This window comes from Solea senegalensis, linkage group LG2, assembly GCF_019176455.1.
Source record: "Solea senegalensis isolate Sse05_10M linkage group LG2, IFAPA_SoseM_1, whole genome shotgun sequence".
Taxonomy (NCBI): Eukaryota; Metazoa; Chordata; class Actinopteri; order Pleuronectiformes; family Soleidae; genus Solea; species Solea senegalensis.
Genome location: NC_058022.1, coordinates 7,950,470 through 7,969,795, shown reverse-complemented (window position 1 = coordinate 7,969,795; position 19,326 = coordinate 7,950,470). Strand labels below are relative to the sequence as shown.

At 39.6% G+C, this 19,326-nt stretch overlaps 4 protein-coding genes across 4 annotated transcripts in view; all 4 read right to left on the bottom strand.

Moving 5' to 3' along the window:
• adarb1b (adenosine deaminase RNA specific B1b) overlaps positions 1 to 7,590 on the bottom strand; it is a 121,074-nt gene extending 113,484 nt beyond the window's left edge. The window contains exon 1 of the mRNA XM_044019678.1: positions 7,398 to 7,590. The gene's annotated coding sequence lies outside the window, so the exon portion shown is untranslated. The remainder of the gene's footprint in view (positions 1 to 7,397) is intronic.
• Positions 7,591 to 9,846: 2,256 nt separating this feature from the next.
• On the bottom strand, positions 9,847 to 10,917 carry LOC122765430 (olfactory receptor 1019-like). Its single transcript, XM_044019682.1, has one exon. The coding sequence runs from the start codon at positions 10,915 to 10,917 to the stop codon at positions 9,985 to 9,987; it is 933 nt and encodes a 310-aa protein (XP_043875617.1). The 3' UTR covers positions 9,847 to 9,984.
• Positions 10,918 to 14,806: 3,889 nt separating this feature from the next.
• On the bottom strand, positions 14,807 to 16,121 carry LOC122765429 (olfactory receptor 1019-like). Its single transcript, XM_044019681.1, has one exon. It carries the CDS (start codon positions 15,992 to 15,994, stop codon positions 15,053 to 15,055), a length of 942 nt encoding a protein of 313 aa, XP_043875616.1. The 5' UTR covers positions 15,995 to 16,121; the 3' UTR covers positions 14,807 to 15,052.
• A 1,019-nt stretch (positions 16,122 to 17,140) lies between these two features.
• On the bottom strand, positions 17,141 to 18,085 carry LOC122765042 (olfactory receptor 2K2-like). The gene has a single exon (XM_044019097.1). It carries the CDS (start codon positions 18,077 to 18,079, stop codon positions 17,141 to 17,143), a length of 939 nt encoding a protein of 312 aa, XP_043875032.1. The 5' UTR covers positions 18,080 to 18,085.
• Between the last annotated feature and the right edge of the window lie 1,241 nt (positions 18,086 to 19,326).

Sequence of the window (19,326 nt, the reverse complement as noted above, 5' to 3'; positions counted from 1 at the left end):
TTACAGGTTGCGAGCAAGTCGTTGCTATTCCAAATAAAATGTGGTGCAACTGGTATAAATCCTTTCCTCACAATCACTTACTCTGATGACAACAACAAGAACTTTGCTCACATTTTAGTTTTGGGGCAGTTCAGAACAGAAGGGAGTGAGGGAGGGTGGGAAGATTTCCAAGTGTCACACAGGACAGAGCGGTTGATGCAACACTAGGAAATAACAGCTGACGTGTCCTTAGAGCAGTGCTAGGCAACTTGTTTACCTTGATATATTAGCTTCAAAATGATTTTTGATAAGTCACTGACTTGCACGAGGGGAGAATGGAGCCTCTTTCATTTTCACCCTGCACCTGAACCTCTGTCCTTGCGCAATGCAAATTTAGTGAGTGTGTAGAAATACTGTGCAGAGTGGGTGTGATAGTCAATGACTCAAACTGCCAGAATCAGGCCCATGTCTGGACAATTTCCTGAAATTGTCTTGAGCAGCTGTATGTGACCAGATATTAAACGGAACTTCTGCTAGCTCTCGAGTAAAATTTCTGGAAAATGTCCCATGTGAGAAAACGGCAAGAACAACTACACGCATTATTTACCACTAATCAATGGGCGACTGTCTTGCCTCCTGCATGCTTAAGACGGGCTCCACCCTTTGTCCTAGTGTTCCGGACTTTTTCATGCCACTGTAAATCCTCCAGAAAATGTTCTGGAAGATTAGCTTTTTTGGGAGTTCATGACTGAAGAAAGCTCAAGTGTGACAGAAAAGAAAAAACAGGATGCGTGGTGTGTTTCAGGAAAAGCTCAGGGGACAAACAATGACTAGTAGTCGGCCAAAAATGATCCCTGATAAGGTGAACAAGGGAAGTGCAGAAAGGGTTCCTCCACTAATGTCAACAACGTGTTCATTTCGATCACTTCCAATGTTTTTTTAGACATAAAACATGCAGAGTAATGTCCCTGCTTGTATTCCCCAACAACACTGAACAGCCACTCGTCAGCTTGTTTCCATCCATCATTCATTTCTCTTTATGCTACTACACGTTGTATAATCACCCTTTAGCCGCAGGAAGTCAGATTATCCAAACTTGGTCCTACCAGCCTCACAATGAGCCCCGGTTGACATCTGTTTCCCGCAGATGACCTGCCCACAAAAGCAAATACATTGAGGAAGAAATCCAGAGTGAGAGCAGTCAAAGCAATTTTGCTTCAAACGACCTATGTTTTCAAATATTTTTCCTGCAAACAAGTACTGGGCGGTCAGGCAGGTGTTCCTCTCGCCAAAAGAGCAATTTGCCCAGATTTGGTATCAGACAGGTGTTGACGTCAACAAATGTTGGAATGTCTGAGCGTGTCAACGCCTAAAACACAAGCTGACAAATAAGACATCTATTTTCATTTATCGTCAGTAATCAGTAGGAGCCATCAGTCATGTCATTTAATTTGAGCTACAGCGCCACAGAATCGGCATAGCGGAGTAATGGGATGTTTATCCAGCAGCTAATCACAACGATGACTGACATTGAGCCTGTGTGTTTTTCTTTGACTGTGCGTTCTCATGTTCAGCAGCCTCCATCTGTCTGCAAATCCTGAGGAAATGCATTGTCTTTTTATAGAGCCTTACCCCCATGATGTATGCATCAGGGCTCAAACAACGAAGTCCTCAGGGCAGGGAATATATAGATCTATGACAGACGCTGCTCTCTGTCTACAAGGAACTGCGTGAATGGAAGACGGGGAGCTTCTGAACAACTGTTTTTCTTTTTCTTCATCTATTTATTTAATAGGGAAGATGCAGTTTAACACAGAGCATGAAGCTGATGTGCTGCACATTTCTAGTTCAGAGATTATAGTTCATCAAGGTTAATTGCTAACTTGCAACTCCAGCCCATAGTTGGGCTTTTGTATGTAAAATACATGATAGAAAGCTAAAATAAATACATGACAATGCAAATAGGGATGGGACGATACCACTTTTTTGTGTCTGATATTAGTGTGATGACAGTCATTTTAGAACCCTTATGAAATATGAAGCCGTTAACAGCACATTTGTGCCGAGTCCTTTCAGAGACATAATTCTTCAACAGTGTGAGAAATAAACAGCCCAAACATGAGTCAGCTAAAATGCTTTTTCTGATTTGTACTTACATATTTTACACTATCATTCATGCACTACATAGGAATCTTGGATTGCATCAGATTTAAAATTGTCATCTGTCCGATCAGACCGATACTGATTCCCATCCCTAAATGCAACACAATGACATACATCACATATCACAAAGCAACTACACATACACCATACAAAAACTACAACAAATTCTATACCTAAAAAATGATTTGATTTCATTTGGCAGTGAATTACTTTTATGGAAAAATAAAACAGTTTGTCCAAACCTAGAGCAACAATGCAGTATTTTAATTACCATTCACTAGTTACCAAATTATTGACTAATCTTGGGATAAATTTGGAGAGGAATGCTGGGGCACGATTAGTGACACACTTAAACACTCTATGTGACAATGACGACAACAGATAGGGAGGCTCGGCGTCTGATTTGGGATGTTTGACTTCAATCTCCTGCTCGAATAAATGGAAATTTTAATTTAAAGGAGACATTTAACGCTTTAACGTAAGACAATCTGAGAAAGACGTACACATTTGGACGCAAATTAGATCACACACTTTCTGCGAGTGGCTAACATCGGTTAATGTGAAGTGTGTGTGATGCCAACGCCAACGACGTCGTTCATCAAATACTTATCTTCTCTGAGTACAATCAACCCGGCGACGTGTTAACATGCTGTGGTGGTGAAGCATGGCAGCAACTATAGCTCATTAGTGTCTTTGCGTGTGGCTGAATCAGTCGAGAGTTTAAAAGCCAATCTATTCCGGCTCTGCCTGTAGACAACGAAGTGTCAAACCACACGTTGTCAACTGTCCCACCTTCCACCTAACTTGATCGTAACATTTAGGAAGTAGGGCTGTAGTGATTAATCAATGACTATCTCTGATCTATCTCTGCTGGGAGCTGAGCAGCAACATTTTATACTGAGTGAGACATCTTGCTTTCTACCCATCTATTCATGGCAGTTATTTTATTTTATTTTATTTTATTTTATTTTAATTAAGGAAAAGGTTTCCTTGATTTACAAAAAAAAAAATACTTTTTAAAATGTCTTATATCAGCACTTTGCCAGACCTTGGTTTTCAATTTTTAATAGAAAATGTAAGCTTTTTTTATCGCTCTCTTTTGTAGAGGTAGCATAAACAGCAGCAATGTTTATTAAAAGAAATATTTTGGAATCAACAATTTCTATTGCCATTATTTAGCACAGGTTAGTTAGCAAGTAAATTGAAAAGCTGGGAGCTAAAGAGAGGCATTGAGTAATTGTGTGATTTAATGTCCGATTCCTCGACCAATCGTTTCAATAATCGATGACTAGTCGACTGTCAAAGTAGCTGCAGCCCGCAGTCATTGCTTATCTTTGAGTGTGACTGCATTTTTTCAAGTCACAGCCCTACACTGAACCTTTAACTTAACTAGTATTTCCAGTGGTAGTGCAGTTACCATCCTTTAATCATTTAGTGTGCACAAACATAGAGATTTCTAAAATGGAAGGCAGCAGGATCCTGTCTTCTATGACAGCCATCAAAAATGTCTTTGCATGAGCAGCAGCAGCAGCAGCAGCAGCAGCAGCAGCAGCAACAGCCACCCCAGCTGCTACACGAGTCCACAAACATAAAGCCAGTGCAGCATCCCAGCTGCATGCAGCTTTTCCTGAGCAGGCACAATGCAGCAAAGCTGAGGGAACTTTCTTCACACACACAGACATGTACAGTCACATAGAGCACCCTCAGCATCTGGTCCGAGCTGTCCCCCGACACCACCCCCCCAACCACCCCATTAAACTCATCACCTCAGCAAGTGGAACGGTGCCGCAGCAGTTTTTAAGCAAATACAGTGAGGTCCAGTCTGTGTAGCAGGCTCTTCGACTTAGCTTTGCTCAGTGTTTGCTGAGGGTTGGCCCCCAACAGCATTTTCCTTCAGCTGACTGCTGCAACCGGATTCTGCGAAAACCTCAATTACTCCCTTTAACTCGGCAAATCAGTGAAACTGCTTGTACCCACCACACACACGCAGTCACAAATAGATTCAGTCATTCCGCATAATTTCTTTAAGTGAAAACAAGTGTGTGTCAGTGATAAGCTTCACCTGCATTGTTGTTCCTCAAAAATAACCCAGTTGCGTCATGGTAAATGCGTCTCTTTGTCTCGCGCGGCACGCAGCTAATTTAGCGTTTTCCAAAGGAAACAGCACTTGATTCAAGGGTAAATGCTGATACCATCACAGATTTTCCTGTTACTCAGCCGACCCTCTTTGACATAATTGGCGGGGACGACAAAATAACAGAAACTCCTGTACACACAGTGTTGCGCAGCACCAGCACAAACAGCAGCCTTCAAAATAAAATCAGCTCAATGAAGCCTAAAGAACTTTATGGACACAGTGAAGGTGAGATTTATAGCAGAACCATTTCCAGAGATTTCTCTTTACGATCCCAAATTTCCCCCAACAACGATGAGGAGTTGACAATGAATGGTAAGAACGTTGCCGGCACAAACGTATGAATCAACAGTGGGACTTTTGTCAAATGTGCAAGCCTATTTACACTGTGGCTAACAGGCGTCTGTGCCTTCAGAGGAACAACTTCAGCCTTGTTGTAGCTGCCAATGTGTGTGTGTGTGTTACAGGAAATTGCCCTGTTTGAGTACATGATTGCACGCACACCAGGGGCTTATTGACAAAGTTACATTACGTAAATACATTTTTATGCCACATATTTATTCATTGTGTGTACCCTTATTAGGCCAAACTACTGCAGTAATTAAGGTCAAGCGTTTTTTTTCCCCCTTTGTCAGAAAAAGAAAAAAAAGCATCGACATTTGCCACATTACCAGAATGTGTTTGGTAAGTGCTTCAAAAGGAACAGCTTTCAAAGAAGAGACTTCTTTTTTTGTGACTTGTGTACTGGCACCATCAGGTTACAGTGCCCTGACGTGTGACCATAGGTGAAAGCAGCCTCAGTGAAAGGTCACCAGAGAAAAGAACATCATACGCTTTACACGCGCTCTGTTTGAACGCTGCAGATTTTTTTCTCATCAGAGCTATAATGATAAATCTGCTGCTTTATAAACAAAAATGCCGGTTATGTGTTTCTGACTAATCTGAATTTCTCATTATCAGACCAGAGTGGTAATAAAACTTCTAGTCTGTCCTTATGTATAACATGGTTTTCTGTTAAACTGCTGACCGAAACCTACCTCAGCATAAAAGGTCAAGGAGCTAGTTGCCAATTCTGTCGACTGCTTCAGTCATAAGTCATATCAGGGATTTTCAATATCCAATAATATACTTAATATATTACTAAAGCCAATATTGGTCAATGTCGTGAGGGAAAATATTATGCATCGCTAGTTTTTCAAAATGATATCCCTCAAATATTTACGTCAACAAAAAAAGTCTTTAAAAATCTCAAAATATAATATCAAGTAATGGTGGTGGGAATATCTGGCAATGCGATACATGGTCTACGATACCAATAATATCACGATACGATTCTGTGATAATCAACATATTAGAAGACAATCATATAGTGAGGAATCTGTGACTCTGTCTCACTGAGGAAAACAAAACGTCAGTGAAAAGATAAAAGTGCAGAATTCCGTATCGATTATTGTATTGCCCAAGGAAGGGCGACGATATGTCTCTCAATCGATATTTCGACCCCGATCAATTAATAGGAGAATTTAATTAAAACTGAGTTATGCCAAGAATTAAGCACCACTTCATAGAATAACTGAGAGAGATATGCTGATGACAAATAAGTCTGGCTGCTCTTCCATTGTGGAGCAGAGCAGGCCCGGTGCCAAGGGAGAACATAAGGGGGCTTAACCCCGTCAGCTGTATTTTCTGCCCCCTCTGTTTAAGCTTCACGCATCAATAGAAAACTACTGACAAGTACAAAACTATTGGACGAGATATGTGTGACTATAGGAAACGAAACGATTTACAAATGGCGATAAAAATCACCAATGCTTAAAGGTTAGAAATGATTCTTTATTTTAAGTTTCCTTCTTTACATTAAAGTAGTAAAGTAGTTAATATTCAGAGGACATTTCACGTGGTAATACTTCTCATTTAAAATCTACAGCCATGGTTCTCAAACTGTGGGCTGTGTAACACCAGTGGTACACAAGCTTCTTCTTGTGGTAATTGTAGGAAAATCAGATATATTGTTCTCCTGTATAAACCAGGGTATGTGATTTGGAGCTGAGGAATTGTGTGTAGAAGGAAACAAATAAAAACAAATTATAGTTAATTAAATAATAATAATAATAATAATAACCACACATTGACTCTGGCTCCATCTTCATCTAATTTCACTATACCAGTTTGTGAAGTAAGTGTGAGGATGAGGAGGTTGATGACTTAAATGATGATTTAAAATGATTGCGAATAAATCTGCCTCCTGTGAAAAGTTCGTAGATGACATTGCTCGATGTGGTACTTGGTATAAAACGTTTGAGAACAACTGGTAAATATTTTTACTGAAGCTTGAGTGAAGTTAAAATGCAAATCAATTTGCAATTGTACTATACAGTATCTGTATTTCATTTGAATCTTTCAGCCCCAGTGCTATGTTTAAGATAACCTGTACATTAGTGATGTTGACAATAGTCTAGTCGCATTTCTGCAGCTTTTCTACAAGTAAATCTATTCATTTTATTTGAAAGACAAGTTGTCCAAAGGCAATTTTCAAAAAGCCCCATCTATCACTTCATGCTGGTATCAGACACAGATTATAGTGAGATGTGGGACACCTTCAAGATTCAGGTAAAGCTTTGGAATAATCTAGTTGATTTTTTTTGTTTTATTATTTAATCTTATTGTCCTCTCCAACCATATGTGTGTGTGTAGCACATGTTGACAGCTGAGTCCAGAGCTGAAGGCATGATTGTGCTGCAGCAGTTAGCATAGCGTCCATATATCAGTGTGTGCAACATGATGATGCGGTCACCCGGTTAGACCTTCGCAAGATGCAGTACAGCAGACAAAATGTGAGGCAGGATGATGCCACTGATCCCACATCCACGCTGTGTGGACTGTACACACAGACGCTAAATTGCATAGTATTTTGTGCGTGTGTGTGTGTGTCATTTTTGACCGGCGAGTCCCACCGTGAGCTCTGGAGGATTAGCAGCCTAATATTACATAAACACAGCCAAAATCACACAGGCAGCAGCAGCCTCGCTACCTCCATCCTCCTCCGCAGCCCCAGAAATAACACGCGAAAAGGCCACTCACACACACACATTCACACACACGCACGCACGCACGCACTCACCGTCCGCGAGCTAACGTGGAGTCAGGATTTCCGGATACGTCGGAATGGTCTCCGCCGCCGCCGCTTCGTCTGTTTTGCTCCGTGTCGTCGCTGTTGAGGGGATAAAAACGGGAGCCCGGACTGAAAGAGCGAATGTTGTTATGCGCTCGCATGTACTGCAGTGTTCACTGCCTACTGCTGCTGCTGCTGCTGACTGTCGGTCCCTGACTTCTTCTCCGGCGAGGTATTAGGCAACGGTGCGCTACCGCCGCCGTGTGGTGTGGAGGCAGTGCGGCTCGGTCAGGTCAGGACTCGGCTCTTTTTTTCTTTCTTTTTTTTCAACTTTATTGAAAACCTATCGAAGCTCAAAATCATAATTCTTAGTATCTCATAATCATATAATGGGATGCTAAGTCATTATTATGAGCTACTAAGTCAAATCACATAATTATGAGATACTGAATCATAGATATAAGATATTACGTTACAATTATGAGATGCTAAGTCATAATCATGGGGTACTAAGTCGTAATTATGAGATACTAGGTCATTATTGTGAGATACTAAGTCATAATTATGAGATACGAAGTCAAATCACATAATTATGAGATACTAAATCATAGATCTAAGATATTATGTTATAATCATTAGATACTAAGTCAAACTCATGAGGTACTAAGTCATTATTATGAGATACTAAGTCATAATTATGAGATACTAAATCAATATTATGAGACAATTTAAGTTCAGGTATTTAGTGAAGCACAATTCTGCACTCAAATGAATACATATTTCACAGGACACCAACAACATATACAAGTCTGCATCTTTAAGAGGAGACACTTAGGAGACAAAATATTATTATTTTAATTAAATCATGTTAAGTTTATTACAACAACGGGTCATCAGAAATGCTGTTGCTACTGCTTCAGGTTTTGGTGTAATTTCTCTGAACCAAATATCAATGAGTAAAATCACAATGAACATGGGGATTACATGCTTATATAATATATCTATAAAATATTAATTTTGTCTTTTTTCTTATTGTTTTTACATGCTTTGGTGTGATACATTGTATGTAAGATGAAACAGAGGATAAATCATTATTGCAACATATGCAGTTTTGTTGATAGTAGTGTAATTGAAGAAACAAATCATCTGTTTGTGAGGCAAACAGCCATTTATTGTATGGTCTACATACATTTAATGTGTTTTGAAGAACATTTGTGTCATTGCTTTATAACGGCAAAAATGATAATGATACATTAAAAAAGTCTAATAATCATAAATACAGAACAGATCTCAAAAATGTTTATTTAAAGGTACAGTGTGTCAAATTTTGCAGCATTTATTGGTAAAGTCGCATGTTGTGTGTTATGTTTTTACTAGCACACATACTTATTAAAGTTGTCCTGGCACATTTGGATTTTTTTAATTTTATTTGGAAGTACATTATTTCTTGCTTTCCTGCGTTATTTATCAATCCGATTGTCCTTTCCTGCATTATATATATTGGTTGAATATTGCTTTTGCACGTCTAAATTTTACACATTGGACCTTTAAACCTAAAAAGAGCATTAGCGAATTATTAGCCACTTTGTTTTGTCTCGACGACCAGTTCTCTCTTCAGTATCATCCGCCTGAATGAGTCCTGCATCATCAAGACGACTATCAGTTGTTCCCAGGGAAAAGTATCCGTGTGCATCTGCTGCTGCCGTTGCCTTCTTCCATTGCACAGGTGTGACGGGAGCCAAACTCCCCTCATAAACTTGCAGAATGCTTTTCGGACATGGCCACACGGTGGTGCTACAGCAGTAGTCATTGACTATGTGTGAAGCTTCTCACCAGTGGAGTTTCTGAGTGAGTAACTTTATGCACACCTTATTTAAAACGTAACACATTAACTATAAGAAATAGTGATAGGTCGTTTAGAAGCTGATGTGGCAGCGAATAGGAAAAATGCACATTTGCAAGAAAAATCAAAATCAAAAAGTGTGTGTGAGAGGTGAAAGGTGACACAAAACCCTGACTTTTTGAATAAACCAAAAATGTAATTAAAACACAGCACAGGTGGAATAAAGTCTAGAGTCTTAAAAAAAAAACATGCAATTTTGAATTGTGATATTGGAAAAAAATAAAATAAAAAAAAGTGCATTTCCTCAGTTTCTTTGTGCACCGCTCAATGGCTGTGGGAGAAGAGTTACCTGTATAATTTCATGACCTTTTTCTTCACCAGATGCTTAATGTGTGTCTTACTTGACAGGTTTGCTTTTTCAATCATTAGAAGAAATCCTGAGGAAAAAGTTGATTTTCTTTAATTTGCGTTAATTAAATAAATAATATCAATACAAAATGCATTTATGTAGTACGAATGTATGTGTTAACAATTTTTTTTCAAGTGATGAGCTGATATATGACAATAAAATTGTACAATCTGCTGAGAGTAGAAAAAAATAAAGATTACATATGAAAATATATTTCAAATAACAAGACTTATTCACCAATATTCAAAAGAGTTCAAGATCTTATGGATAAAGAAGGAAATCCCGCTAATATCTGACATTTAAATGTGTAATGAATGTTTCTAAATAAGCTTTTAGGACAACAGTCATTTCATACATGCAGTGAAAAAACCTTGAAACCTTTTCCGAATTTTGGTCAACTTGTAACCGTAAATGAGAGGATTCATGAGGGGAGGTATGACAAGAAATTCTATAGCGATAAAGTTTTTAAGTGTTTGAGGAAACCCTTTTGAGCCGTATCGTATGGTCATGATATCAAAAAGTATAGTAAAGAGAAAGGTTGTTAAGGAGACCAAATGTGGCACACAGGTCTGCATGAACTTTGTCCTGTTTTCTGCAGAATGCACACAGGTTTTGATGAGGTACATGTAGGACCAAACGATAAAAACACCATGAAATACATAAATGAGTATTGTGATGTATGCAACTATGTTGTTAACAAGAACTTCAGCTGGGAAACAAGCGAGGGAAACAATAATCCAGTTCACGCAAAAGAGTCGGGGAATAAAAGTGCTGCACAACTTCAGCCGTGCTGTCAGAGAAATGTTTGTGCCTATAACACAGAACGGTGTTAACCAAGAGAAACACACTAACTTTAAAATCCTTTGCCTGGACATGACACAGTGGTACTCTAGAGGTCGACATATAGCCACATATCTGTCATATGCCATGACGGCAAGAATAGAGAGATCACCACAGGCGTAAGTGTACATTACATGAGCTTGAACGAGGCATCCAGAGTAAGAGATGACATGAACAGGAGAGAGCAGATCCCACAGAAATTTGGGATAGAAACCTGCTGTCCCGTAAAGTCCGTTGATGCAAAAAGTGCAGAGCAGAATATACATTGGTTCGTGGAGGCTTTTGTCCAAGACGACAGTCACAATAAGAGCAATATTTACCAGCAGAATTGCACAATAACACAATAAAGTGAGAAAGAAGAGAAGAAATCTGTGATTAATTGTCTCATTTAAACCTGAGAGATAAAATATTGTTATTACAGAGACATTATCCATCATGGATTGAAAAATTTGACCTTTTTTTTCTGACCTTGTGTCTACATCTATGTTGTCTGTCCCCTCACAACACAAGAGAAATATTGACCAGCAAAATTGCAAAATGACACAGTAAAGCGAGAAAGAAAAGAATAAATGTGTGGCTCAGCGTCTCATTCAAACCTGAAAGAATGAATACTGTCACAACGGAGACATTGTCCATCATTATTAGCAATCGTGTCCCTCACCTGTGAAGATTACATAGTGTATGTCCCTCACAATGTCTGACTTCTGATCTTACTGTTCCTTAATGACAATGGCAAAATGGTGGGAGGAACCTTAAACAAGCCAATCAGCATTTAGAAAAAAGTGTGTGGTCTATAGCAGAACCCTAACCTTTAATATACTGTAAATTTCAACAAGCCAGTCAACTATTGTTGTTTGTCTAGTTTTTCACACCTGTGAGATACTTGGATTGCCAATTCATCTGTGGGCAAAAGCCAAACCTTTGATATAAGTTTCAGTTTAGTAAAATGTTCTCTCTCTCTCTCCTTAAAATACATTATTGCAGCATTTTTAATGTCAAGACACAGGAATAATAAAAGTGCTACGTTTAACCCTCTGATTCTCTACATAGCTGCAGGATTTCTGACCTGCTCTGGTCCTCCCTGTTTTACAAAATCCCTCATGAAGACTACAGCGACAGAAGAGACTTGACTCACAAACAGAACAATATTCAATTTTGACTTAAGTGTCTTTATATGCGATTGACACAACAGCATGTTCACAGTCAATAAGATCACAGTAAATAAAAGGTTGTTGGTTCTTTTTCATAATATTCGCTTCGATCACTCACTATAGGAAGCAAGCCCCTCAGAAGCACTTATCTCATGGTTAGCCTAACTGCTCATAGACGGACCTTAAACTAGCTTCCGTCGCCCAGCACGAGCTGACATTAGCTAACATTTTCTACTTCTTTGGTCACACCAGACCTGACTTGGTGTTTTTCCTCACCCCACGTCAGTTTGGAAATTATTTATTTGCACCTCGGCTTCCTACACCCAGGTGTTGTCGAGCGTTAGCACACCAGCTAACTTAGCTCTCCACACCCGCCGTACATCAACTGCGAGGAATGAAAGCCGGGTCAGAAGCCGTTTCAGCAGAGGCGGACAGAGTACACAGCTTCATTACTTCAGTAAAAGTACAGATACCCCTTGCTAAATTTTACTCAAGTAAAAGTACTACAGTCAGATGTCTACTTAAGTAAAAGTACTGAAGTACTTGTTTTTAAAAGTACTTGAGTATCAAGAGTACATTTTCTGCATTACAACTGTCACAGTGCTTACATTTATGTACAGAAATGTCCTACATGGAGTTATGAAAAATGTTAATGTTAATATTATCTGAACATGGAGTTCACTTTGACGGAAAGCTGAAGGTGATTGCTGACAGGCTTTCCCAATCAGTGGCGCCTGCACAATCCAATCACGTTTGAGAGGGAAACAACAAATTGAGGGTTTCTGAGATTTTTATTTTTTCCTTTTTTCTTTTTTTTAGAAGAAGTAACGGGTACTCATGGTTATGGATGGAAATGTAGTGCAGTAAAGAGTACAATATTTGCTAGGGATGCACGATATATCGGCATTAATATTGTTATCGGCCGTTGTTCGTCATTTTTTAACATATCGGCATCGGTCCAAAGAGTAGTAACACTAGGCGGCAGACAAAAAGAAAGCAGCGCAGCTGGGACTCGACCAAAGGAAGACATTGGCCAGTGCAATAACGATCAAGGTAATGGAAATGATTGCTCTTGACGACCAGCCGAGGGTTCCGACGGTTGATAGAGCATATTGAACCCCGCAACAACCTGCCAAGTCGGCGCTACTTTTCCGATGTTTTGCAATTGAATAAATATCTGGTTGCCATGAATACTGGCAAGTTTGATAAAGTATTTTAACATGTTTTATTATGGCAGCTCTTAGTAGAGCTTGTCAGGTATTGTTTCTCATATCTGTTGTGTAGTTTTATTGGTAAGGGAAGTGGCGCGGTTGTTGTTGCCAGGAGGAAGGGTTGTTGACTTTATTTACGGAACCATTATAGACACCCTTATCTCGGTTACAGTAACTTTGGCAGGGTATTATTTTTATTTATGTTCATGTTTGTAATTTATGATCCAAACTTTCTCACAGGAGTTTAGTGAGTTGAGGGAGTTAAACTGTACTTTAATTTAGTTACACACTTGCGTAAAGGTTTCTAAAAACCTTTACCACTTGTAGTTGGTTACTTGTGTCTTATGTGACCTTGTTATTTGGAGGTAAAACATGTTTTGAAAATAAAGGAAGACATTCAAAAATTCAGCTTGCATGATTTTCATTCTGTACAAACTTTTATCATCTCAGAAACTTTTTTTTTAAAACATATATCGATATCGGTAGATATCGTTTATCGGCCATAGCAGCAATATTAATATCGGACATCTGTATCGGCGGAAATAGTCATATCGGTGCATCCCTAATATTTGCCTCTCAAATGTACTTGAGTAAAGTCATGAGCACTCCCCAAAAATGATACTCGAGTAAAGTACAGATCCCTCATAATTGTACTTAAGTACTGTACTCAAGTAAATGTACTCCGTTACTATCCGGCTCTGTGTTTCAGACCACGGCCACTGCCGGTGCCCAGACCAGGAAAAAGAAGAGGGCAGCGTGACAGCCCCTCTTTCAACGGCTGGCTGTTCCCTGTACGCCAGCGCCACTTGTTTGAATTCCAAATGTCCTGCCCGGGGCCCTCCAGACCTCTGGCCTCCAGCCGTCATGGACCATGCCAGGACATACCCGGAGGAAAAAGGACATTGCCCGGCAGAGGGTTTGACTGTTGCTCCTTTCTCATGTCCAAAAGCACACACGTTTTTCAGAAATATAATGTTCCGCTGTCGCCGCCAGGCCAAAGGCCGAGGGCGCAGGTTATAAAAAAGCCAAAACAAAAAGTAAACATCTATTGTCATTCTTGCAGAACCTGATTGAAAAAAGAGCGTCATTTTCAGCCTTTGTGTCCAAGGTGGTTGGCTCTTTTTCTCCTATAAACCTGACTGCTTTTGCTTCCTCCACTGGGGAACAGCGAGCACTTGCTGTATGTCCTGTGCGATCAGTTGTTCGTTTTCTGAGCTGGTCCCAATCCTGGAAAACCTGTCACGAAACAGCGCCTCTCCCACTGGATAGTGGAGGCGGTTGTGGTGACATACACGGGTCAGTGATTGCAGGCTCCTGCGGGTCTGCGTGCGCACTCCACTCGTGGCCTGGCCGCATCCTGTGCCTTGTTCAGTGTCTGTTGGGGACATTTGCGCTGTGGCAAGTTGGTCGTCGCCTCTCAAATTTGTCCGTTTTTATAGACTGGACGTCTCAGCCCTGTGTGTGGCACGTGCGGTTCTGGAGTCCTAGATAGAACAGAGTCATTCTCTCTTTCTGATTGGTGGACCCTCGATAAGCTTGTCTAGCAATCCGGGAGCTACCACATCCCATAGTGAGACATTGAAACGAATATTTTGAAAAAGAACTTTGAGTAATATGAGTGAGACGTGTCACTAGACAACCCTTCTTGCTTGGACAGGTGAGAAGAGGCTGCTTATCTTGAATGAGGGCAGGTCCTCCACACACGCTATTTGTAGTAGGTGGCACTACATGTGGTCCAGCGGATGGACACGTTCACCAGCCAGTCATGATTGGCGTAATGAGATAAGTGCTTCTGAGGTCGCAGCAGGACTTGCTTCCCATAGTGAGACGTCTCATTCTTATTACTCAAAGAAACGGGGTTATGTAAAGTTATTGTCAGTGGTGCAGAAAAGCCAATTTCCCATTCACTTTTTTTTATTGTCTACACAACACATTAATTCTGAAGCAACATCTTATCACTGGTACAATTTATGCAAAACAGCTCCCAGTTCATGTATGTATAATTTTTCTATAATCATCACACCCCCAGAGATGATCTCCTGAAACCTGTGAAGGCCTCAGCCCGAGAATCACTCTATTAAAGCACACCAAAAATATTATTCTATACTCAATGTTAACATGCAGCGTACTTCAGAAAAACAAACAGCAGTTTAGATATTTACAAGATACAATTTCAGAAGCAGAATTTAGACTTTGCTTCACCTACAGAACTAAAAGTTTACTCTTTTTCTACAAGTAACACGTCCCAGAATTATGTTTCGAATTTTGGTCAATTTGAAACCATAGATGAGAGGATTCATGAGCGGAGGAATGACAAGAAACTCTATTGCAAGAAAATTTTGGAGGGTTTGAGGTAATTTTGTTGAGGCAAATCGCATATTCATAACATCAAAGAGAATTGTCAAAAGAAAAGTTGTTAAGGAGACCAAATGTGGCACACACGTCTGCATGAACTTTGCCCTGTTTTCTGCAGAATGCACACAGGTTTTGATGAGGTACATGTAGGACCAAACAATGAAAACACCGTGAAATACATAAATGAGTATTGTGATGTATGCAACTATACTGCTAACAACAACTTCAGCCGGGAAACAAGCGAGGGAGACAATAATCCAGTTCACACAAAAGAGTCGGGGAATAAAAGTGCTGCACAACTTCAGCCGTGCTGTCAGAGAAATGTTTGTGCCTATAATACAGAACGGTGTTAACCAAGAGAAACACGCTAACTTTAAAACCCTTTGCCTGGACATGACACAGTGGTACTCTAGAGGTCGACATATAGCCACATATCTGTCATATGCCATGACGGCAAGAATAGAGAGATCACCACAGGCAAAAGAGTACATCACTTGAGCTTGAACGAGGCATCCAGAGTAAGAGACGACATGAACAGGAGAGAGCAGATCCCACAGAAATTTGGGATAGAAACCTGCTGTCCCGTAAAGTCCATTGATGCAAAAAGTGCAGAGCAGAATATACATTGGTTCGTGGAGGCTTTTGTCCAAGACGACAGTCACAATAAGAGCAATATTTACCAGCAGAATTGCACAATAACACAATAAAGTGAGAAAGAAGAGAAGAAATCTGTGATTAATTGTCTCATTTAAACCTGAGAGATAAAATATTGTAATTACAGAGACATTATCCATCATGGATTGAAAAAAATTGACCTTTTTTTCTGACCTTGTGTTGTCTACGTCTATGTTGTCTGTCCCCTCACAACACAAGAGAAATATTGACCAGCAAAATTGCAAAATGACACAGTAAAGCGAGAAAGAAAAGAATAAATGTGTGGCTCAGCGTCTCATTCAAACCTGAAAGAATGAATACTGTCACAACTGAGACATTGTCCATCATTATTAGCAATCGTGTCCCTCACCTGTGAAGATTACATAGTGTATGTCCCTCACAATGTCTGACTTCTGATCTTACTATTCCTAAATGACAATAGTAAAATGGTGGGAGGAACCTTAAACAAGCCAATCAGCATTTAGAAAAAAGTTTGTGGTCTATAGCAGAACCCTAACCTTTAATATACTGTAAATTTCAACAAGCCAGTCAACGATTGGAAAACAGTTTGTCTAGCTTTTCCACACCTGTGAGATACTTGGATTGCCAATTCATCTGTGGGCAAAAGCCAAACCTTTGATATAAGTTTCAGTTTAGTAAAATGTTCTCTCTCTCTCTTTAAAAGACATTATTGCAGCATTTTTCATGTCAAGACACAGGAATAATAAAAGTGCTGCGTTTAACCCTCTGATTCTCTACATAGCTGCAGGATTGCTGACCTGCTCTGGTCCTCCCTGTTTTACAAAATCCCTCATGAAAACTACAGCGACAGAAGAGAGTTGACTCACAAACAGAACAATATTCAATTTTGACTTAAGTGTCTTTATATGCGATTGACACAACAGCATATTCACAGTCAATAAGATCACAGTTAATAAAAGGTTGTTAGTTTTCTCAGTGGTGCAGAAAAACAAATTTTACGTTCAGTCTTTTTTTATTATTGTCTACACAACACACTCATTCTAAAGCAACATCTTATCACTGGTACAATTTATACCACAGCACGTATTTTTTTATATTTTGTTCACAATCATATGCTGACTCCCAGAGATGATCTCCTGAAACCTGTGAAGGCCTTAGGCCGAGAATCACTCTATCAAAGCACACCAAAAATATTATTCAATACTCAATGTTAACATGCAACTTACTTCAGAAAAACAAACAGCAGTTTAGATATTTACAAGATACAATTTCAGAAGCAGAATTTAGATTTTGCTTCACCTACAGAACTAAAAGTTTACTCTTTTTCTACAAGTAACACGTCCCAGAATTATGTTTCGAATTTTGGTCAATTTGAAACCATAGATGAGAGGATTCATGAGCGGCGGAATGACAAGAAACTCTATTGCAAGAACATTCTGGAGGGTTTGAGGTAATTTTGTTGAGGCAATTCGCATATTCATAACATCAAAGAGAATTGTCAAAAGAAAAGTTGTTAAGGAGACCAAATGTGGCACACACGTCTGCATGAACTTTGCCCTGTTTTCTGCAGAATGCACACAGGTTTTGATGAGGTACATGTAGGACCAAACAATGAAAACACCGTGAAATACATAAATGAGTATTGTGATGTATGCAACTATGTTGTTAACAACAACTTCAGCTGGGAAACAAGCGAGGGTGACAATAATCCAGTTCACACAAAAGAGTCGGGGAATAAAAGTGCTGCACAACTTCAGCCGTGCTGTCAGAGAAACGTTTGTGCCCATAATACAGAACGGTGTTAACCAAGAGAAACACGCTAACTTTAAAACCCTTTGCTTGGACATGACACAGTGGTACTCTAGAGGTCGACATATAGCCACATATCTGTCATATGCCATGACGGCAAGAATAGAGAGATCACCACAGGCAAAAGAGTACATCACTTGAGCTTGAACGAGGCATCCAGAGTAAGAGACGACATGAACAGGAGAGAGCAGATCCCACAGAAATTTGGGATAGAAACCTGCTGTCCCGTAAAGTCCGTTGATGCAAAAAGTGCAGAGCAGAATATACATTGGTTCGTGGAGGCTTTTGTCCAAGACGACAGTCACAATAAGAGCAATATTTACCAGCAGAATTGCACAATAACACAATAAAGTGAGAAAGAAGAGAAGAAATCTGTGATTAATTGTCTCATTTAAACCTGAGAGATAAAATATTGTTATTACAGAGACATTTTCCATCACTGTTAGCAATTGTGTCTTTCACCTTTGTTACCTGTGTTTGATCTCTCTGTTTTTTATCATCCTAAACGGCAAGAGCACAACGGGAGGTGGGATTTTTACCAGCCAATCAAAGTTTAGAGAACAAGTTTTACATGTTGTGTTGCCAGGTAATCTCTGGTCTTAAAGCTGCAGATGCTTAACTTTTGATGATGATGCTTTAATATTATTGATGTGAAAACAGGCTCCATCAAGCAAAAATATCACTGATTGAGGGAGCGCTTGTGTGTAGGAACAGCAGCCTCCACTTTTGAAAGCCTTCGTTTGCAGCCATCTCACGTCACGAGCACAATGTTGCTGCGTTGCCTCCGTATGTCTTCTGTCTTTTCAGCACGGGACTGTCACAGGTCGCGATGTGTGAGAAACACAGTGAGTGTCTGTGGAGCTGATTGTGTGAACTCATCTCACAATGTAAAATGTTTAAATGGAAAAGACTTTTGGTTATTTTTGTATAAGTTATGTACGTGGGTTATAAGCAGAGGTGGGTAGTAACGTGCTACATTTACTCCGTTACAAAAACTTGAGTAACTTTTTGGATAAATTGTAATTTTAGGAGTAGTTTTATTGCATCATACTTTTATTTTAGTATATATTTGAAGAAAGAACGGTACTTTTACGCCATTCCATTTGGCTAAGTGACAGTCATTACTTTATTTTTTAACATTTTTTTTTGTATTGCATGCGCAATCTGTTTCTCTCCCTGTTGGCTATGGCTGACAAAATCTTGCCAATCAAATGCAGCAAGTTGAGTCACATGACAAGTGTTGTCTTATGACTCTGTGCCGCTACACCAGCTGTAAGCCGCTCAGCTGTTAGCCGCAGATTTTGGCTCCAAGTGGACTTAAAACACACCAACAGCTCGTTGTTTACTGTGTCCGACACCGAGGCTCTGGTCTCTGGTCTCCTGTCTTCTGGGTTTCTGTTGTACACTCCGGACGCCGGATTTCAGCTCTCGGCTTTCAGCTGAGCGGCCAACCAATACTTTTACCGTGCCGATGTATCTGACTTGGATAATCCTAATTTATTGTACTTTTAGTTAAAGGGTAATGTATTCCCAAATAATTTATGTATTATTGTTTTAGTTCAAGGGTTATTTATTTTATTATAAAGACCACATTTATTGTTTTATTTCAAATATTATTATTTAACATATCTTCATTTGAACATTGGTATTTTATATTATGTTGTGTCTATTTTGTACCATTTGT

Coding starts and splice junctions, on each gene's coding strand:
- LOC122765430 (XM_044019682.1), bottom strand. CDS start 10,917: ATGATGGATAATGTCTCTGTAATAACAATATTTTATCTCTCAGGTTTA.
- LOC122765429 (XM_044019681.1), bottom strand. CDS start 15,994: ATGATGGATAATGTCTCTGTAATTACAATATTTTATCTCTCAGGTTTA.
- LOC122765042 (XM_044019097.1), bottom strand. CDS start 18,079: ATGGAAAATGTCTCTGTAATAACAATATTTTATCTCTCAGGTTTAAAT.